At 37.2% G+C, this 18,968-nt stretch overlaps 1 protein-coding gene and 1 long non-coding RNA gene across 11 annotated transcripts; one reads left to right on the plus strand and one right to left on the minus strand.

The window, feature by feature from the left end:
- Window positions 1-477: 477 nt before the first annotated feature.
- LOC149045305 (uncharacterized) lies at window positions 478-5,465 on the minus strand. 4 transcript variants are annotated; one of them, XR_016187179.1, is made up of 5 exons: window positions 4,382-4,581; window positions 3,424-3,610; window positions 1,991-3,275; window positions 1,477-1,651; window positions 478-845 (listed from the first exon to the last, which is right to left on the minus strand). It is a non-coding gene; the product is annotated as an uncharacterized LOC149045305 (long non-coding RNA). The 4 variants fall into 4 exon arrangements; XR_016187176.1 differs by having other exon boundaries at window positions 1,477-1,550; window positions 1,991-3,610; window positions 4,382-5,465; XR_016187177.1 differs by having other exon boundaries at window positions 1,991-3,610; window positions 4,382-5,465.
- Window positions 5,466-10,323: 4,858 nt separating this feature from the next.
- LOC149045306 (uncharacterized) lies at window positions 10,324-18,468 on the plus strand. Of its 7 annotated transcripts, none has more exons than XM_089208104.1 (6): window positions 10,324-10,436; window positions 11,043-11,176; window positions 11,460-11,720; window positions 11,895-12,185; window positions 12,451-15,412; window positions 15,892-18,468. In XM_089208104.1, the coding sequence occupies exon 6, from the start codon at window positions 17,150-17,152 to the stop codon at window positions 18,161-18,163; it is 1,014 nt and encodes a 337-aa protein (XP_089064230.1). In that variant the 5' UTR covers window positions 10,324-10,436; window positions 11,043-11,176; window positions 11,460-11,720; window positions 11,895-12,185; window positions 12,451-15,412; window positions 15,892-17,149; the 3' UTR covers window positions 18,164-18,468. The 7 variants fall into 7 exon arrangements, with proteins under 7 accessions (XP_089064230.1, XP_089064233.1, XP_089064228.1 ...); XM_089208107.1 differs by having other exon boundaries at window positions 11,460-11,545; XM_089208102.1 differs by having other exon boundaries at window positions 11,043-11,720.
- Window positions 18,469-18,968: the final 500 nt, after the last annotated feature.

Genomic DNA, 18,968 nt, shown 5'->3' on the forward strand with positions numbered 1-18,968 from the left:
CAGTTGATTCAAACGTCTATACAAATCTGCCGATCCTAATTGATTCAAACGTCGATCTTTACATGTACTTAATAGAAACGTTAGGTTCGGTACATGTAAAGATCGACGTTTGAACTAGGCCTAAGTCCGTCAGAGGTGGGAGTTTTCTAACTCATTTTCAACAAAAACTAGCACAGACACAGCCATCTCTTGCAGAGGTTTATGAGGCCGAAATAAGGCGTCTTCGGGAAGAGAACCACAATTTGAGAATTTAGCACAACTCCATTGCAACTCGGCTGAATGAAGTCGTAGCTCAGCTTCAACTAGCAAATGCTGAAGGAATGCTGCTAAAGCAGAGAATTGCAGAGACTGAAAATGTTTTCTACAACACCGAAAAGGACTTCTGGCAATTAACACCGGCAGCCAGAAATAATAAGAAAAGACGAGTCAGGCAACTAGTGGCTCAATCGGTGGAAGGACTGGAGGAGTTTGAGCCCATCAAGGTAAGTAACAATTTTACTTCTTCGTGAAAAATAGAACTGAGACATTGACCAACAGCAAAGTCGCGAAAAAAAATCATACATCTATTTGGCGATCAATCTATCTATCTAGCTATGTTCATATGAAAACAAATTTTAAAGGGAAACCCCTGTCTTCTTCTTCAGATTAAGTTCACTGTACAAGGACGTGAAGTTGTAATTCCACTTGGACACGGTGCTGGTGACGAGAGAGAAAACTCCAATTGTCGGACGACGCAGCATGTACTTGTTGCGAAAGACGAAGGCTTGATTTCAAACGAGGCATACCATGAGTTTAGGATGGCCTTACCAGACGAGGAAAGAGAGATTCTTCCGCCAATCAGTGTTCTGAAACAGGAGAGGAACAGGCAAAATGGGATCAATGCCTTGTATTCAATACCAGAGGTCAGTGAAAACAAATGTAACTTATTTGAACTACATGTACCTAACTACCAAAGCCAGGCATGACTATAGTGAATAAAATCTGACCACTGTAGAAATCACAAAGATTCAATTAAAAATAAAAAATCATAGTTGGAATCTCAGACTTAAAGTTAGGTGTATATCACGAGAATGAAAAACAAAAAAAAAAACAAAGACCTCTATGGCTATTCTAAAAAAAAATTAATACTTCATTCTAATTTACCACAGGCTAAAAAAGGCTTTATTTTGCATTACTTTACATATCACAGTGCAATGGCAAGCAATAACTAATACTGATAACAACGAACATAATAATAATAACAACAATGTATTATCTCAGGAAAAGACCTCCGAGCAATCCTACACAAACTGGATCATAAACCAATCTTTGAGGGGACAAGTCATCAAAGAAGGACACATAGAGAAGTGAAGAAATTATGGAAGGTAAACATTTTCTTGTGTTTATTTGGTCACTCGGATCATAGAGTTAAATTTTAGTCAATATCTAAGGGGCATGACTACAATAAATTATATTAAAATATACTCATCTACATACTTGCTCTCTTTGTTGATAAAATAGGGTTTCAGTGATCTGGTGGAAGCAGTGGACCCAGAACCAGGCCAAGAAAGCTACAAAACACCAGAACAGTTCAAGGACCATACAAGGAAATGGGCAAGATTCTTTTGAGAGGTACACCATAATGAGGTAACTGTGTTCTTTGCAAGTATTGCTTTTATTGAGATAAAATAAAAACGTAGAGTTGAAATTCTTGGCAATATAATTAAACATTGATCTTTTCCTGGCATGGACAATTGAACAAAACCCAGCCAAAAATCAATCAAACTCAGTGGAATCCAATTGTTAGATTGCTGTTCAATCAAACATAATTGAACTGGAAATTTTCAGTGAGTTCAATAATTTTATTATTGAACTCAATCACGCCAATCAAACTAAATCAATGTGATTAATCCAGGTCTTTTCCTTGACCATGCTTTGAAAAAGTGAAGTCCTTAAATTAATCTGTGATATAATAACACTGAAACCACTAAATTGAAAACAAGGTACTCACCATTATATATTTTTCTCCAAATTTTTCCTTTTAGGATGTGACTCCATACATACATGGTAAGATCCATTTCTCTGTTGTGGTGATAATTTCAATGATTTCCAATCCTAACAGTAATTATAAAAGAACTTATTAAACCCTGACGAAAAATCTATTTTGTTTTGCTCCAGCTCTAGTCTATCATGTCCCTCAGTTCCTTGAAAAATCAACAAAATCAAAACAAAAAACGCGATTTTCAAGTCTATTTTTCACCAAAGTCAATTTTTCCAGAGGTTTTCCAGTTCAGCATAAAAAGATATTGTTTGGCTGTTAGTTCCAATAATGTTTTTTTGGTTGTTGAGTGTACTGTTAGAAACATAAATGTTCAATTACTATCAGTTTAATTTTTTTAACAGTATATATTGAATTCAAAAAGTTATTAAGCAATGATGATCAAACAATATAAAACATTTGCATTCTGTAATGAAAAAAAAAAAGGAAATCTGTCATTTGACATATCCAAATTGTGCATTTTAACATAAGTTCACAGAGAAAAATGTTAGAGTGGACCACAGGATTTGCAATTTCTTAACAACAGGAGGTGTTTTCAATTATTTTTTTGGTCACGGATTTATCTTCATTTACAATCTGGTTGTCTGTGAGTCAGAATCAACCGTATGCGATCAGGAACCCTTTTCTAGAAAAAAGAGTACTAATGTTGATAATTTGAAACAAGTTATATGAATGTTCCTTTGTAATCTCTTTCCAACTTCAATCATTAATATTTAGGTAATGATACACTCATATCCAAGTTGATGAACTACCTTTAACACTTATGAAAATGAATCATAAGATCATGACTCCTTAGTTCCTTGGTCATTGACATTTTTAAATGATATGGATGAAAAGAGAGAAAAAAATAGGTCTCTTTAAATTTGGCTTAAACTTCCAAACAAATGCTTCGTTAAGTTACAAGTTTGATGACTGACATAAACTACAATATAGAGTTTACCTCTGGCATGCATCAGATTCATTCATAATTGCCCTTATCTTTAAATGTCACTTGTCTAATAACCAGGCTGTTGTTTTTACTAAGTAGCACTCCATCCTTGGTCCAGCTGACTGATACTTGTGGATCACCTCTCAAATAACACTTTTTTGTAAATGTGGAGTTAAATGGTGTGTTCCTTTGGGAGGATATGGATTAGGATTTGTGGTCCAAGATCACACAGATCACAGTGCATCAAAGGAATGGAGCTTTAGGATGCAATGGTGAGATTTCTAAACTCATTACTAAAACGGGGTGGAACTGCAAAGTAAGCATATAAACTCAAATTACAAAATTAGAAAAGCCACCCAGCCAAACCCCCCTCCTCCCCACTGCGAAAAGTAAAAATAAATAAATAAAAAGAATAAATAACAATATTTATAGTTAAGTTATAGGAGCAATCAATAACCTTATCATCCTACCAGCGAAGGATCTGGGAACGCTCTGTATATAACACATTCACAATCTTGCTTGCTACAGCATTTGAAGAACTGAAAGCATTCCATTCACTTCACTGATGTTACAAATAGTAACAGGACACTCCCCATCCATGGCACAGCATCTTTAAAACAAGAGCCCCTGGTTGAAAAGATTCCCTGAGAGTAAGGCAAAGTTTACATCAGCAGAACAGGGAAACCTATGCAAGTAAGGTTAAACAAGTTATATAGCATATAGAGAAATGACATGCTAAGACAAAGGCCTCTGCAGTTTCAGAAGACACCTGGAAACCACCTGCTCTGGACTGAAGTAGAGTACATTGATTGTGATCCTATTATTATAATACATGCAGGGTATAAGAGGCCATCCACATAAGACTTTGCCTGTTACAACATAAATTGGACATTAACTAAAGGTGGACATCCCAGAAACATGGATGCTGACCACAAGAAACACAAAAACATAATAACTCTGCAACAGTGTACTCCAAAGGAACATTTGGTCAGAGTGTGCCAATCAAAGCCTGTGTGGGATTCCAGCCAATCACAGCCAAACAGAGAGTTTCATAAGGTCAAGCATATCTACTGACCTTATAATGCAAAGAAGACACAATATGCAGTCAAAAAGTCACGATCCACATCCAAAGTAAATTAATGGTGAGACAAATGATTATACTGCATTCAGAAAGTGAATTCATCACCATGACCAACCAAAGTCATTTTAAGCACATTACCAGTTTGAAAAGAAACTATAAGCTTCATCAAAGGGCACTTACTTTGAGTTATAACGAGGAAACTACATTGTTGACAAATAACTTATTGAGAAAAATTTTTTTCACATGACACCCCACTTCAAACAACTACAATCCACAAACATATTCAGAATAAAATGTTGCCTTATTTATCACAAAATTGTCAATTGTAACTTACCAATAGCAATAGCAAATCCACAGCCAGAATGAACATCTGGTAGTCCAACTGATCTCTGAGGGCCAAGCAAAAAAATACGAATCAACATTTCAGAATAGAAATGGAGATACATAGCCTTCTTTGTTATTGTTATTTCAACAAAAGGGAAGTGATCAAAATTTTCTCTGGCTGGGGGTATATTGTCATTCATAAAGTCTGATTGATGAGATGACAAATTCTTTCAGAGATGACAAATTCATCTAGAGATGGATGATATTGTATCTGAAAGTACTTTTTTCAAGACTTCATTAGCCTGGAAAAAATATGTGCATTTTCCCTGAGAAGGATATTAGGATATTAGTATTCTACGCATACTATTTCAGAATTTCCTAAATTTATTAAGAAGGAAATAAAACTTTTACCACAGAGAAAGTTCAATAAACCCACATTCTAAAATAATGGGATACCTAGATCTAACTGGATAACTGGATGCTCTATTTGGCACCACTTTAAGTGAAATCTTTGTGTAAAAATACTATGGAAACACAAACTGTATAACAAGAAACTCTTCTGTCATCTCCACTTTATACTTTCTTTGCTTCCCAAGAGTACAGGGTGCCCGGTTTGTTAAAAGCTGAGTTAAGATAGCTAATGGTCAGTGTGAAATCTGATTTCATATCTAAAAGCTTTCAAATGAACTTCAGTATGTACAATTCCTTTAGTCTGCAATTTGATGATTGGATGCCCTAAAAAAATTATAGTAAATTATTCTAAAAAGGCTTTTAAGCCAAGGATTAAACACACCCTGATTGAAATTTAACCCTGGGTTAGCACTTATCAGCCTTTGAACTACTGGGCCTGGGATTGAACAAGTTTGAGTTAAACTGAGTTGTAATTTCAACGAGAAAAAGTTATGATCATTTTTAAACCAACAATTCCAGGCAAAGCTGCAACATTTGCAATCTGCTTTACACCAGTAAGGAAACCACCAATACCTGGAGAGCAATTTAATTTAACTGTATTAAAGGAATAAGAAAAATGCAGCAAATACAACAGTATTATATTTCAAATGTTTAGAGTACTGTACCTTGAGTTCCAGCCCAGTGCTTCAGCTCATCAAACACTTGCTTTTCAAGCAACTCATTTATATATCTAAGATACCTTCAATTTTTAAAGAAAAAAAAGAGAAAAAAATAGTTTGAAATTCAGAGTTGAATAGCTGCAATGTACACCTCAAGTCTTGTATCTGAAACAGTATGTAAAAATTTGTTCATGGTACTAATTATTGAGAACATCCTAATCCAGTACTAATTAGGACATTCTTGCATCAACAATTTCCAGCAAAACACCACAGTCTGCAACTAGGGGAAAAGGAGAGAAATTAGGGGAGATGGGGACAATAATGGATATAATCTGGGTTTGATGGATGAAGTGAGGACAAAATTTATTTGTCCAGTTCAGTCAACCCTGTATTAAGCACGCATCCAGGGGAATATGGTGTCTAATACAGTGCGAGTGCTTAATACGGTGTCACCTAAAACAGGCTTGACTGTAGTTCGCTAATTGACTGATTAAAAAAAAAAAAAAAAGAAAAAAAAGAAAACAGTTCTGACATGAGAGACGTGGAGGGGGGACGGGGGGGAGGGGGGCGGGGATTTTATCATAACGTGGGCAGAAAAGGTGGGGAGGAGGGGGAGAACAAAATCTAGTTGTCCCAGAAACAATTTTCCTTGTGACAAAACTTATTTCAAAGAAGGAAATTACTTTGACGGATATGGCAGGTGTAAGGGGATTTACTTCGATGACCATAGCTTATTATCAACATTCTCAAGTATGACATCTTTAGACGTGTATTTTGACGCGCACGCTACTCAGCTGGAGTTGAGCTTCCGATCTGATGTTTGGCGCGTGTTCACTTACCTTCATGTTTGGGACAAAGCCTTTCTTGATAAGAAACGAGTTTTCGTTTAAGCAATCAATAAAAATGCACTCCCCTTTGAATGTACGGTGTTCTTTCGCCATGTTAGTCTTTTCATTCGCGCTTTACAAAGGTTTCAGCTAACTCGGCGAAGAGAGAAAAGCCATGTTGTAATAAAGCAGCGCATGACTCCCGTTTGAATATGCGCGCAGTACAATTTCTTATCCAGTCCTTCTCTGGCGGGTAATCCATAATGGCGGACGACGTGAGATTGTTTTTATTAATTCTCTAAGGATAAACCAAAACGGTTGTTTGTTATTTTGAAAGAGCGTTTGCATTCAGTTTCTCAATTAAAGCTCTTTGCTCATTGCTCCATAATGGTAGAGAAGAATTCGAAAGGGAAGAAGCGAAAATGGGAACCAGTAGAATTGGACGATCCTTCGTTCTTAGAGGGCGAAATGGATGGATTTGTGTCCCTTGAAGTCATGGAAGATTATCATCCAGAAGAGCTAGCAAAAATAAAAGAACGGCCGCTGCAGGAGGTGAATTGCTGTAAGTCCTTTAAAACATACCGCATGGTTAAATTTAGAATATACAAATGTAAGATTCACTTCAAGCACGTGGTGAAATTACCCTTGTATTTTACGAGAAATTGGGAAAAATTATCTTTTTAAATTTTTTTGTCTATTTATTTTTTGTTATAACTCATCTTTAATTATTTAATGTTGAGGGTTGTCCAATACATCCAAATTGGGTTGAGTTGTTTACAAATCGACCCACCAGAAGTTAATAAGTGGTTAAGTCATCTTGTGATACTGGAAATCTGAATAAACCGTGCATCTTAAGGTGGAAATGTCTTACCACAAGTCGATTTTCAAGACGCTTAATAATAATCCTCAACCAGTGACCCAAATGGAATGACTTGTCTCCTGAGTCAAATTGGGTATATTGGACATGAGAATCAAAACTAAGATAACTGCCAGTCATACCTTAAATGAGAAAACAAACAAACAAACAAAAAGAAAAAAAAAACAACAACAACAACAACAACACAAGTCACCACAAGAACTACATGGAAATACAGGAATTGATTGAAATCATTTTGAGAGCAGTTTGTCCTAATTTTTTTGAAGACAGCAGACTGCATTGTCCCAAGGGCTCATGCATTTTGTCAGTCTTTACCCATACATGCACAATTTTGTATATCTAAGAATAGAAGCTTCTTTTTGGTTTTCTCTAGAAGTTTGGCTCACGGGGAAAAAAAAAAAAGCTACATAGTATTGTCTTTTGATTTAAATCTTCAGGATAATCTGGAACAAACAGTTACCACACCATCCACACAACTTGAAAAAAGCACAAAGAATGACCAACAGACAAAGGGAAAAAAGAAGAGGAAAAAGAAAAACAAGGCCCAAAGTAAAGCCCAGTCAGAAGAGCAAAACAGAGTAGAAATGGTCACTGACAATAGACTGGTGGAAGATCTTCCAGGTAAGATTTAATTTTAGGAATTATGGATGGGAAATGCACAAAACAAAGCACTATTTTACTCCAATGATTGTCCTTGAATTTTATTATTAAGAAGAGAATCAAACACATTTTGTGTAGATAATGTTTTCTTGGAAAAGATATGATTTTCTATAAATAATGGTAATTGAACTAAGTGGAGTGCAATTTCTGCTGAAATCATATGCGTGATTTCAAACTCAAACGAGCATGCAGCGCGAGTTTGAAATCACAAGTATGATTTCAGACCAAAATTGCATGACACGAGGTTCAATTACCACTTTATTACATCCATTTTGAAATCACAGGACTTGGTAAGTTCAAATATTTTATTGATGCAGTACTGAGCCAGTCTGAAATGAAATTCATCCATTTTTTGGGGGGAAAAAGTAAGAGTTTTGGAAACAAAAGTTGCAAAATTTGTCACGTGATACTCTTTGTCTCTCATTTTCCTGCAATTTGATTGGTTACTTTAAACAAGCCTTGAAATCTGATTGGTTGTTTTGTCTTTAGTGTAGCCTCCTAATTAGCTGGAAAAAAGATGCAATTTAAGGCAAAAAATGGTGCAATTTGTGAGTAAATCGCATCAAGTAGAGCCAATCTCATTACAGGGACCACCAGTGATTTCAAAATGGGTGTAATAAATAATGCAATTTTACTGATAAATTTTTTATTACTGTATTGTTATTTATTAATAAAGTATTAATTTGTTTAGATTGTAAAGCCTTTATAAACATATTTCATATCTATACGGGTACAAATTACCCATTCGGTTCAACTGTAATTAAATGATATTTCTCACTAATACTGAGTTTAAGATGCAATCATATTTTATAGCTAAATCATTTATTTTGATTGAACTAAACTTTAGAGCCCATGGTAGATATGAGTGCTTGGGAAGTCCTTGGTGTTCCCAAAGAAGTTCAGAGAGGACTCAGTGAACAAAGTTTTACTACACCAACCCCTATACAGACTCTCTCCCTTCCACCTGCAATATTCCACCACAGGGACATCATTGGTGCAGCAGAAACAGTGAGTTGAATCAGAGCAGTTAGATTGGTGGAGGTCTCCTTTTTTATGTGTATTGTTTGTGTACTTGGTTTCACAACTATTTTGAAGAATCCTTTTTTTTTTTTTGGAAAGCGAGAGAGAGAGAGAGGAAAAAAATAATTTTTCAACATGTACGTGTATCTACTATGATCTACACCTTGCTCATTTATGTGTTAGAAGACTTTCCCACACATTATAGCAAACAGTTTCTGTTACTTTAGAGCTGGTCTTTGACCTGAATTAATGTCTAAGTACTAAGTGATTGTTGAATAATTATAAATATGACTTTTGTAAGAGCACTCTTGAGGAGGGCTGTTGAGCTGAAAGTATGTGTATGATGTACCTCTTGAGAGAGAGGACTGACTGACTGACTGACTGACTGATGGTTAAATTTTACTCTCTTAAGAACTAATGTAATAGCTCTTCCTTCTTTATGTAGGCATTCTATATCTTCCTATAGTTGGTTGATGGAACATTATTTATACAAAAATGTGCATTACAATAAGATTGTCAAGATAAGTCTCTTCAAGTTGTAAGTTTCATAGTTCTCATATCATTTGTTGGATAATGCCTTGAAATTGTCTGTTGAAGTTATGATAAAATCACTTGGGAGAAGTTTAGCTTCCAGGAATGGCTGGTTTGTGAGGAGGTTATTATTTAAGGGTATTAATTAAAAAATTTTATGTATTTACTAGGGTTCAGGTAAAACACTAGCCTTTGGGATTCCAATTCTCACCCATATCCTTGGCCACAAGTCCAATCAAGAAGCAGGTGAAACTACAGAAAATACTACCAAAAATAATGCTACAGAAGCCACAGAAACTGGTAATGGAATATTTAAGCTCAAGAAACCACTCCTGGCGTTGATAATGACACCAACCAGAGAATTGGTTATACAAATAAAGAATCATCTTAAACAGGCTGCAAAACATACATCTTTAGAGGTAACATCATGTACTTAAATTGACAATTTGGAAGTCACCTCCACAGTTAGTTTCTGTTTTCCCATTGTTAGAAACTCAATTATTTCTTTATTTTTATTGGCCCAAGTCAATTTTGTCTCCTGAGCCTTCAATACTCCTCTTTTCAGTGGAGCAGAATGCAAAACTATCTCTTGTTTGGAAAGCATTTTTTAATTTTTTGGGGGAAACATGAATTTGTAGCCACAATAGGCTTTAAAGCAATTTAAATAATGATGAGTTAGTGCTGAAAACATTGTTATTCCCTCAAACATTAACTCTATTGTTTTTTGGTACCATATTCTGGACTGAAATATTTATTTTATCTTTGCCCCTTCACCAGCAAAGTATATAAAAACCCTTTTGTTCAGAGAATTACAATCCCAGCCCCTATGATGTACCATTAAACCCCTACCCTCCACTCCCTTGCCACCTCTTCTAGTCCTGTTTCAACTTTATCTTTTATCGGAGAAATACCCACCAAACAAAGTACCTCAAAATCATTTGAATCAGTAAACAATTCTTTTTTTTCAAGATTGTTGCTGTGGTTGGAGGAATGGCACCTCAAAAACAGCAGAGGCTTTTAAACAAGCGTCCTGAGATAATAGTAGCCACCCCGGGAAGACTGTGGGATTTGATTTCCGAGGTAAGTACCTCATGTATCATAAGTTGTACTGATTCACTTTCTTTTACAGATCTGAAACAGTCAACACACACTTGTACATGTAGGTATGTTTCCCATGAGATCGGTTGTCCTGTGTAGTTTTCAGCATGAATTTGGATTTCGAATGTCGTGTAAGTTTTTCCGTTCGTAAAACGCCGTAAAAAATGATAATTACAGCTGTAAGCATTTTCTACTGCTCTGTAAACATCAGTGCCGGGCGTTTTTTTTCTTTTTCGTATACCCAACGGTTAAATTGGAGTGTAGCCTCTTTCTATCAAATGGATGATTCTAGAGATATCTTCTGGCGGCGTTTAATTTTAGGGTTAAGAGCATGCCGTTTGGAGCACTAGAGATATCTTGTGATTGACGAGGCAGACCGAATGGTCGAGCAAGGCCACTTTCAAGAATTATCTTCTATATTGGAGCTCATTCAAAGAAAGAAGCAATGGACTTCAATTTCCATCGGAGCTTCAATTTCTTTCAGGCTTCTCTTTCTGAAATTAATGGTTTTCATGACTGTTAACCGGTAAACTGAGGTAAATAACTCTCTTTTTATCAAAGTTTAACTTTAATGTTTCCTTTTCGCAGTGATAATGATGAAGATGAGGGAATTGCAAAGCAAAGACATCAACAGAAGTTTATATTCTCTGCAACTTTAACTCTTCCAAAGTCGTTTAAGAGGAAAGGAAATTAAAAGAAGATCACAAGTGAAGAAGGCTTTGGTAAATCACAGCATATTTGACTCAGAGTAATAGAAGCTAGAGATAGTATCAACGTATTTTATCAGCTATTACTTAAGGAATGAAATGATTTAAATAATCCATCATTTAAAACCCGAAAATTTGCTGCTTTATGAAGTGTGTCGAAGCTTGTATTGTGTTGTTTTGCTTTTGTCTTTGTTATCTAACATCTTAGTTAAACATGATTAAGTTGATCGGCTTGTGTTCTTCCGTTAAGAGTAATACTCTTTGCATTTTACATTTTTAATGTCACCGATGGACAAAGTTGGGCAGCAGAAGAACAGATGTAAAATTATCGATGTCACCAACAAGAGAGGAACCGTAGAACCGTCATGTGTAATTTAAGAGAAGGTTTGTAATAGTTGAGCTGACAAGGAAGAGAAACACTTCAAGATCCAGGATACAATTTTTATTACTTTTTATTGTTGGTTTGAGCCAAATGCATCGACACGTACACCGCACTGTCTAGGAACATGATCCATGAAGGTGTACCAAGTGAAATCGAAGGAGAACTACAAAACATACAGTGAGTATAGTTTACAAACTAACCGACCAATGGAATATCCTTTATTTATAGACTATAACTGGGTCGCCTTGACTGATTAAAACCCGCCCCTCTCCTCCCTCAGAGAATATTTAAAGCTAGATAGGACTTACACCAGCAAATGAAAGTTTTGCTGATTTTTCTCTTGCCTGTTAGATTTAAGCAAAGTGCGAGTGGCTTACTTCTGGCTACAGGTGTGGCCGCCAGAGGTTTGGACATACCAGCTGTTGAGCATGTAATGCACTATCAAGTTCCGAAGGACCTTGATGTAAGTACGTGTAAGTATGTGTGTAAGGTTGGTTAGCTTGTGTCGGTGGTTAGCCTGTGCGGCAGACGGGAACGGGAGCGATTGCTTTTTGGCGGCAGTGCTTTCATTCTTCGCAAAACTCTACCCTGACAAAAGGCTTCGGAAGTCACGCTGCTTCAACCAACCACGCGTTGACCAAGGTGTGGGCTACAAGTCTCAACTGTAAAAGAAGCTCAACCAGAAACCTCTAAATTTATTTTATTGCATTAAAAAAAAAATTGACTCTGTTCTCCAAATGCAGTTTATATGAAAGGATCAGTTTGTTATTGTTTATCGTCCTCAGTTGTATCTCATTTAATAATGAACTGTTGTGTAATGATGTAACCACAATGTAAGTATTAACTTTAGCGCAACCATCTCATGTGATCCTGCGTTCCTTAATTCTTTCTCTGTGTTCGTTAACAGCTTTACATTCACCGCAGTGGACGGACAGCTAGAGCAAGCAGGGAAGGTCTGAGTGTCGTTCTTGTTGGCCCAGAAGAAATGGGATCATACAAGAAAATTATGAAGACGCTTAATGGAGGTGATGTGTCTTTATAATGTCTAAAGTATCTCTTTAACAGTTAAACTCTAAGAGGTTATTTGCAAATCCCCCTTTAAGGTAAAGTAAAGCCTTTGTACAGGCCCAAGTGGCCCATGGGGCTGGCGTTTAACTCCAGTTTCCTTTAGCATGAAGTAGCTAGGAGTATTGCTACTCCCCCTGGATAGGATGCTAGTCCATCGCAGGGTTACCCCCAGCATATTCGCTGGTACCCATTTGTACACCTGGGTGAAGAGAAGCTCTGTGAGAGTAAAGTGTCTTGCCTAAGAACACAACACAATGACCCCGGCCAGGGTTCAAACCCGGACCACTCGATCCAGAGTCGAGCGCACTAACCATGAGGCCACCTTTAAGGTGCCATAGTCTAAATCTCCTTTTTAGTTAGATAAAACTTCATGCCTCAACGTTAGTATGCATATTCTACATGCATACTGTTCTCTATCATACCTCTAACCTTGTTAATTTTTTTCGACCTTCAAAACTGGCCTTCACGGCAAGTTCGAACTACCCGCGTTCTCCATCTTTTTAGGTGCGCAAGGCATTTTGGGTTGATGCCGTGTAATGGGTGCTCCGTACTTTCGTAGTTGGGGTTATCCAAGGGTTTCCCTAGCAAAATGGCTAATTGCGAAACGTTCGAGTGCTCTAGTCCGGTAAAAACCAAGCAGGATCCCCTGCTAAAATACCAAATTTATTGACGTGCATGATTCATACCATTGGAAGGACATTTCTTCCAAAAGATTTGCGTGTGCGTTCGGAGCATTTCGAGAACCATTGCTTTCATAGATCATTTCTAATGCAAGTACGGATATTTTTGAACAGGTGTTTATTAATTTCCGGAGTGAAAATTTTAGGATTATTTGGCTTAAAAGTCCTTTAAATAAGACTATGAATCGCAAATGGCATCTCTTCCGATTAATAGTCTGAAAGCGTCTTCTATCACGATTAATAATCGTGGTAAGTACGACTATTAACCGCGTACGAACTCCTTAATAATCGTGTTTGACCGGCTTTTAGACTTAATAGTCGTACATCGCACGGTTAACAATCGCATCTGACAGCAAATGTCCTTATTTATCGCAAGGAAACGTACTCTTCTCCGAAGAAAGTTCAAGGTCAACTTTTTTTGAACGGCCACCATTACGACCAAAAATTCAGAATTTAGTATTTCTTCGCACATGACTTTTTAGGCAATAAATGTCACATATTTGAAGTTTTCTCGGGTTTAAGTTCTAAGTGAACTTCATTTCTGTTCAAAAAGTGTGTTTACCAACTACATTTCCTTTGTTTTTCGTTCTTTTACGAAGTACAGAGCGGACTTACGGTGTCGTAAAAGACGCAACTAGCATTTCTTTTCAACGATAATGTACACAAATACGTTAATTTCTGACAGGGTTCGATTAAATTGAATTTTTGCTGGGAAAAAATACAAAAAAACAGCCAAATAAGTCAAGCTACGTCAAATACTTCCCTAATAACAGCTTCTTGGGAAGCTGAACGTCGGTTTACGAGCAAGTGACAGATGGAAACGGTGGCGGTGAAGAGTGCCAAAGATGGAATATGATAAAATTCTTTCACGCTTGTATAACTTGCATCCCCTTGCACAAGTAGTCTTGGATATGCGGAATTGGAAATTTTCAGGCTTTATCCATTTAAAGAAAAAAGAAAGCAATGTGTCACTGATATCCTTTTTCCTTTTTTTATTTTTGTTTGGAGATACGTGATCCAAACAAAAAAATGCGTTGCATTTAGATGAGCGAAACAGAAAGAGAAATATTTGAGTCGCGGCTAAATTTCTCCACGCTGCTAGACTCTTTCCAAAACTAGTGTGTTTGCGAAGTGGGTTCTTCAGAGGCAATAGGGAGAATAATCTATTGGAATGGAAAAACCATTTTCGATTTTAGTTGCTGAATAGTTTTCTAGAGTTTACAATGTCACGCCGATTCGGTAAGATGCAGGCGGTGTGCGCACTCCGATTGCGTTGCATTGTGGTAGCTTCATTTTCAATATGGCGGTGAAAGCAGCAAAAATCGGCAGATTTTGACTGAACATTCCGTAAAAGTTAGGCCGTTCATTTTTCCTTTCACTATAGATAAATGTAATTTGATTTATTTGAATTTGCAAAAATATTTTTTTGTACGTATTTGTCCCGTATTCTACGGTTCCCAAGGACAAACGCAGTCACTATTTTTCAGTAAGTAATTTGAGACCGGTTTTCGAGAAGGTCAAGTTTGATGTACGTCTTAGTTTGGAGCCTTTAAAAGATTTGGATGGCCGCTTTGATTCTACTTCAACGGCTCTGACCAAACGCTCTCAAACGGTACATGTGTTTCTCGCTTTTTAAGTGATAGTGTTTGAGACCGATTATGGCTAAGAGCAGGCCTATTGTTGCGTCACACAGCGTTACTATCGTATACTCAATTGTGTTGTAAATCTACTTTCCTAGGTAAAACGAAATTCACCAATGGCGAGTGTTGTATGGAAAATATACTTACTTGATCACTGAATGAAGGAAAGATGAATTAGAGCAACGAAAGGAGTCACTTGCCCATAAATAACAGTCTACAATGCACACGGCAACACGCCGGATAACCGGAAATCAGAAGGTTGTCGAAGGTTAAAAGGTGTTGATAGGCTTGTGCGAGTCCTGCCATTCGCTTGCGCTTTTAAATCTGCTAACCTGAAAGTTTAGCTGTTATTAGGATATTATTTAATGACTTTTGTTTGCGATGTGATAGTAAAGATTACTATTAAAGTGTCATTTCTCCATCTGTATGTTCTTGGTCTTCTTGAGGTTTGGCACAGCCGGATGAGATTGTGTTACCAAAGGTGACATTTTCATTTGTGCGCGCTATCTTTTTCGTTCTCAGATATATAGTCTCTCCCGCATAAAATAACTCTAAAGATATGTTTCTCAAAACCTTATTCTCGGTATTCTTTATTCTTTAAGCATACTTGAAACTCTGTACGTTTTTGTTAAACGTTGAGCATGACGAATTTGGTCTTAGGAGGCGTAAGGCTTCTCCTTTCGCGAATTCCGTATTTATGCCTTTAAGTGTATGACATGAAAAGTAGTTCGTGTATTAGAGGGTCGCTGTCCCTTTGTAACATAATGCATTTGCACGTCAAGGGTCGATTCCCCGTTAAATGACTCGCGAACTTGATATTATTCACACAGCCATCGGTTGAGAGTGCAACTGCTGGTAAATGAGTAGATTCTTGGGAAAGACTGCAGTTTCGATTCTTTCTGAATCTCTTCAGTTGCCTCCTAATAACTAATTTGTCACGGAGGAATAACACTTTCGAAGGAACGGCAACAGAAAGTGAATCCCCATTACAATCCACGTTTATTCACGCAATCTCACTGCCACCAGAGATGTTCACTCGACCGCCACAGGATGCAAATGACTCGCTTTTCGTTTTACGACCATGATGCAACGCAATCAGAGTGCGCACACCGCCTGATATGGCATGGATCGACGGATATCAAGGCTACAGGGATTTGACTACCCCCCCCCCCCTACGTGGGTAACAAATCAACCACATTTTTTATGCAATTAAATACATTTTTATTGTAATGCTATGCTATTTATGTGGAATTCTAAGGATTCAAATAATTCAATGAAATACTTATTTACAAAAATGCTGACAAAAAGAACAGTTTCTTTATGCTTTGCAATTAAGTCAAAAAAGTATATCACAAACATGTTGTATTTTGATTTTATTATGAAAATTACAAACAGGAACTCAAAAGATCAAGGGCTTCCCCTCCCAAATTATCCATTCAGGGTGAGATTTAGAGAAACTCTCTAATCTGTAAAAGTTGTTTCCAAAGGGCTGTGTGAAAAAAAATCCATCCGTGGAGGCGGGAGTCTGATGGATGTTTTTTTGAAACTACAAAATCTTTGCTACTAATGCTATATCACAATGCTTAATTGAGAAAGTTGTTCATTTCACTGTCAATTTTTTTAGCGTCCAATAAATATTTCGTTTATTGTTTTTATTAAAAGAGATAAAACGGTAAAAATGACCAAAGAAAAGCGGTGACAGCCATCAAGTGCAATAAATATTGCTTATTAAACATTAGTGCATCTCATATTTGAGTCCCAGGCCATTTGGGTTCAAACTTTTCTTACCAGAGCGAGTTTTAAACGAATTTCTATTGTTCTAGACGATTCTGTCCCCCTCATAAACAAGCCGTGACGTCATTATGAATAAGAGCAATTAAAAACAATAAGATAAGACGGTAAAAACGAACGATAAAATCCGACGTTTCGGAGTAGTCATGACTCCATTATCAAGGTAAAAGTGTAAAACATGCAAATAACAGTATTTAAGCGACGTGGCGCGAAAAATTAACATGACGTGTCCTCCCTCTTTACCAACGTACCCTTGGATGAAACAATTGAGATACTCGCGAACAGAGCTTTTGACAACGACTGGTTTAATTCAACCTATGACCTGAACCTGACCATAACGGACCTTGTTGACCTTCTCAGTGTAGCTACAAAAGGACAACTCTTCCAGTATAATGGAGCACTTTACGAACAGACGGATGGCGTGGCCATGGGTTCCCCCCTTGGTCCCCTGCTAGCTAATGTGTTCATGTCTTCAACTGAAGAAAACCTCGAGCGAGAGGGTAAACTTCCTTCCTTCTATCGAAGGTACGTTGATGATACACTTACTATCATGCCAAATATTGCAACAGCATCTAACTTCCTGGACACTCTTAACAAGGCACATTCTTCCGTAAAATTTACGATGGAAACTGAATGCAATGGCATGCTCCCTTTTTTGGGCATCCAGTTACTGAACCGATCGCCCCAAATAGAGACAAAGGTGTACGTAAAACCCACGAATTCAAGTCTCCTCTTACATTACCAAAGTCACGTTGACAATCGGTACAAACAGGGTTTACTCCGAACTATGCTGGGTCGAGCACATCGTTTATCTTCTTCTTGGTCACACTTCTCAGACGAATGTGACCGATTGAAGACAGTATTCTCGCGTTTAAAGTACCCCAAACACCTCATCGACTCTGCCACCAAAAATTTCGTTGACTCAAAGGTTTGTGACCAGCAGCGAACATTATTACCAACTAAAGAGACGGATGACACAATTCGAGTGGTTCTACCATTTAAAGACCAAACCTCAGCAAATTTTGTGAAAGGACAACTCAAGGATCTGAGCCTAAAAGTGAACACCAACATCCAGCCCGTATTTGTCAGCCGAAAAATTGATCAAGAACTGAATGTGAAAGAAGCAAAGCTATCGATCGTAAATGAACAGTGTGTTGTTTATAAATACCAATGTGACCTGTGCGATGCAGGTTATATAGGATACACACGCGGACATTTACACAATCGTGTAAAAGGACATAAACAACAGTCCTCAGCCATTGCCAAACATTGCAAGAACGTACACGGGACGATCCCTCAGGACCTACTGAAATGCTTCGAAGTTCTTAAGAAGTGCAGGAACAAATTTGACTGCTTATTGTACGAAATGCTTCATATAAGGACTTTAAAGCCAAACCTGAACGTGCAATCGGACTCTATTCGTGCGAAAGTATTTGTATAATCTTCGCACCTATTATGTTAATTTTTCGCGCCACATCGCTTAAATACTGTTATTTGCATGTTTTAAACTTTTACCTTGATAATGGAGTCATGACTACTCCGAAACGTCGGATTTTATCGTTCGTTTTTACCGTTTTATCTTATTGTTTTTAATTGCTCTTATTCATAATGACGTCACGGCTTGTTTATGAGGGGGACAGAATCGTCTAGAACAATAGAAATTCGTTTAAAACTCGCTCTGGTAAGGAAAGTTTGAACCCAAATGGCCTGGGACTCAAATATGAGATGCACTAATGTTTAATAAGCAATATTTATTGCACTTGATGGCTGTCACCGCTTTTCTTTGGTCTATAAAACGAATTTTATTTCAATTTTTTTTTGTGTTGTTGCTGTTTTGTCCCCCTCCCGCGACAATGCTTCTTTTCCACATGGGCAATAAAAACATGTTGAAGACGAAATACCCGTTTTATTAATCCACGCCAAGACGGATCTTTAAGTGGCTTCGACGCCAAATTAAAAAGTACTCGATTCTTTCTGAGTTAGGAAACTAGCTCCATTTACAATTCGCAAACCATACGCCATATACGCATCATATAACTTTGATTTCAATTTAATAGCGTTGACGTCGACCTCATAAGGCGCTAGTAAATACTTAAAGTGAATATTTTCAGTCTTGAAAAAGTCACTGTCGTTACATTTCTTCGCAGCGGTTTGAACGGTTACCTGAATGGCATGAATTTTGTCGCATTTATCAAAGATGACAAAGTCAAAGGCGCTGGTATTAGGACAATGGACTATCATTGCAC

The sequence above is a fragment of the Pocillopora damicornis genome, chromosome 5, assembly GCF_964200805.1.
Source record: "Pocillopora damicornis chromosome 5, jaPocDami1.2, whole genome shotgun sequence".
NCBI classification, from domain to species: domain Eukaryota; kingdom Metazoa; phylum Cnidaria; class Anthozoa; order Scleractinia; family Pocilloporidae; genus Pocillopora; species Pocillopora damicornis.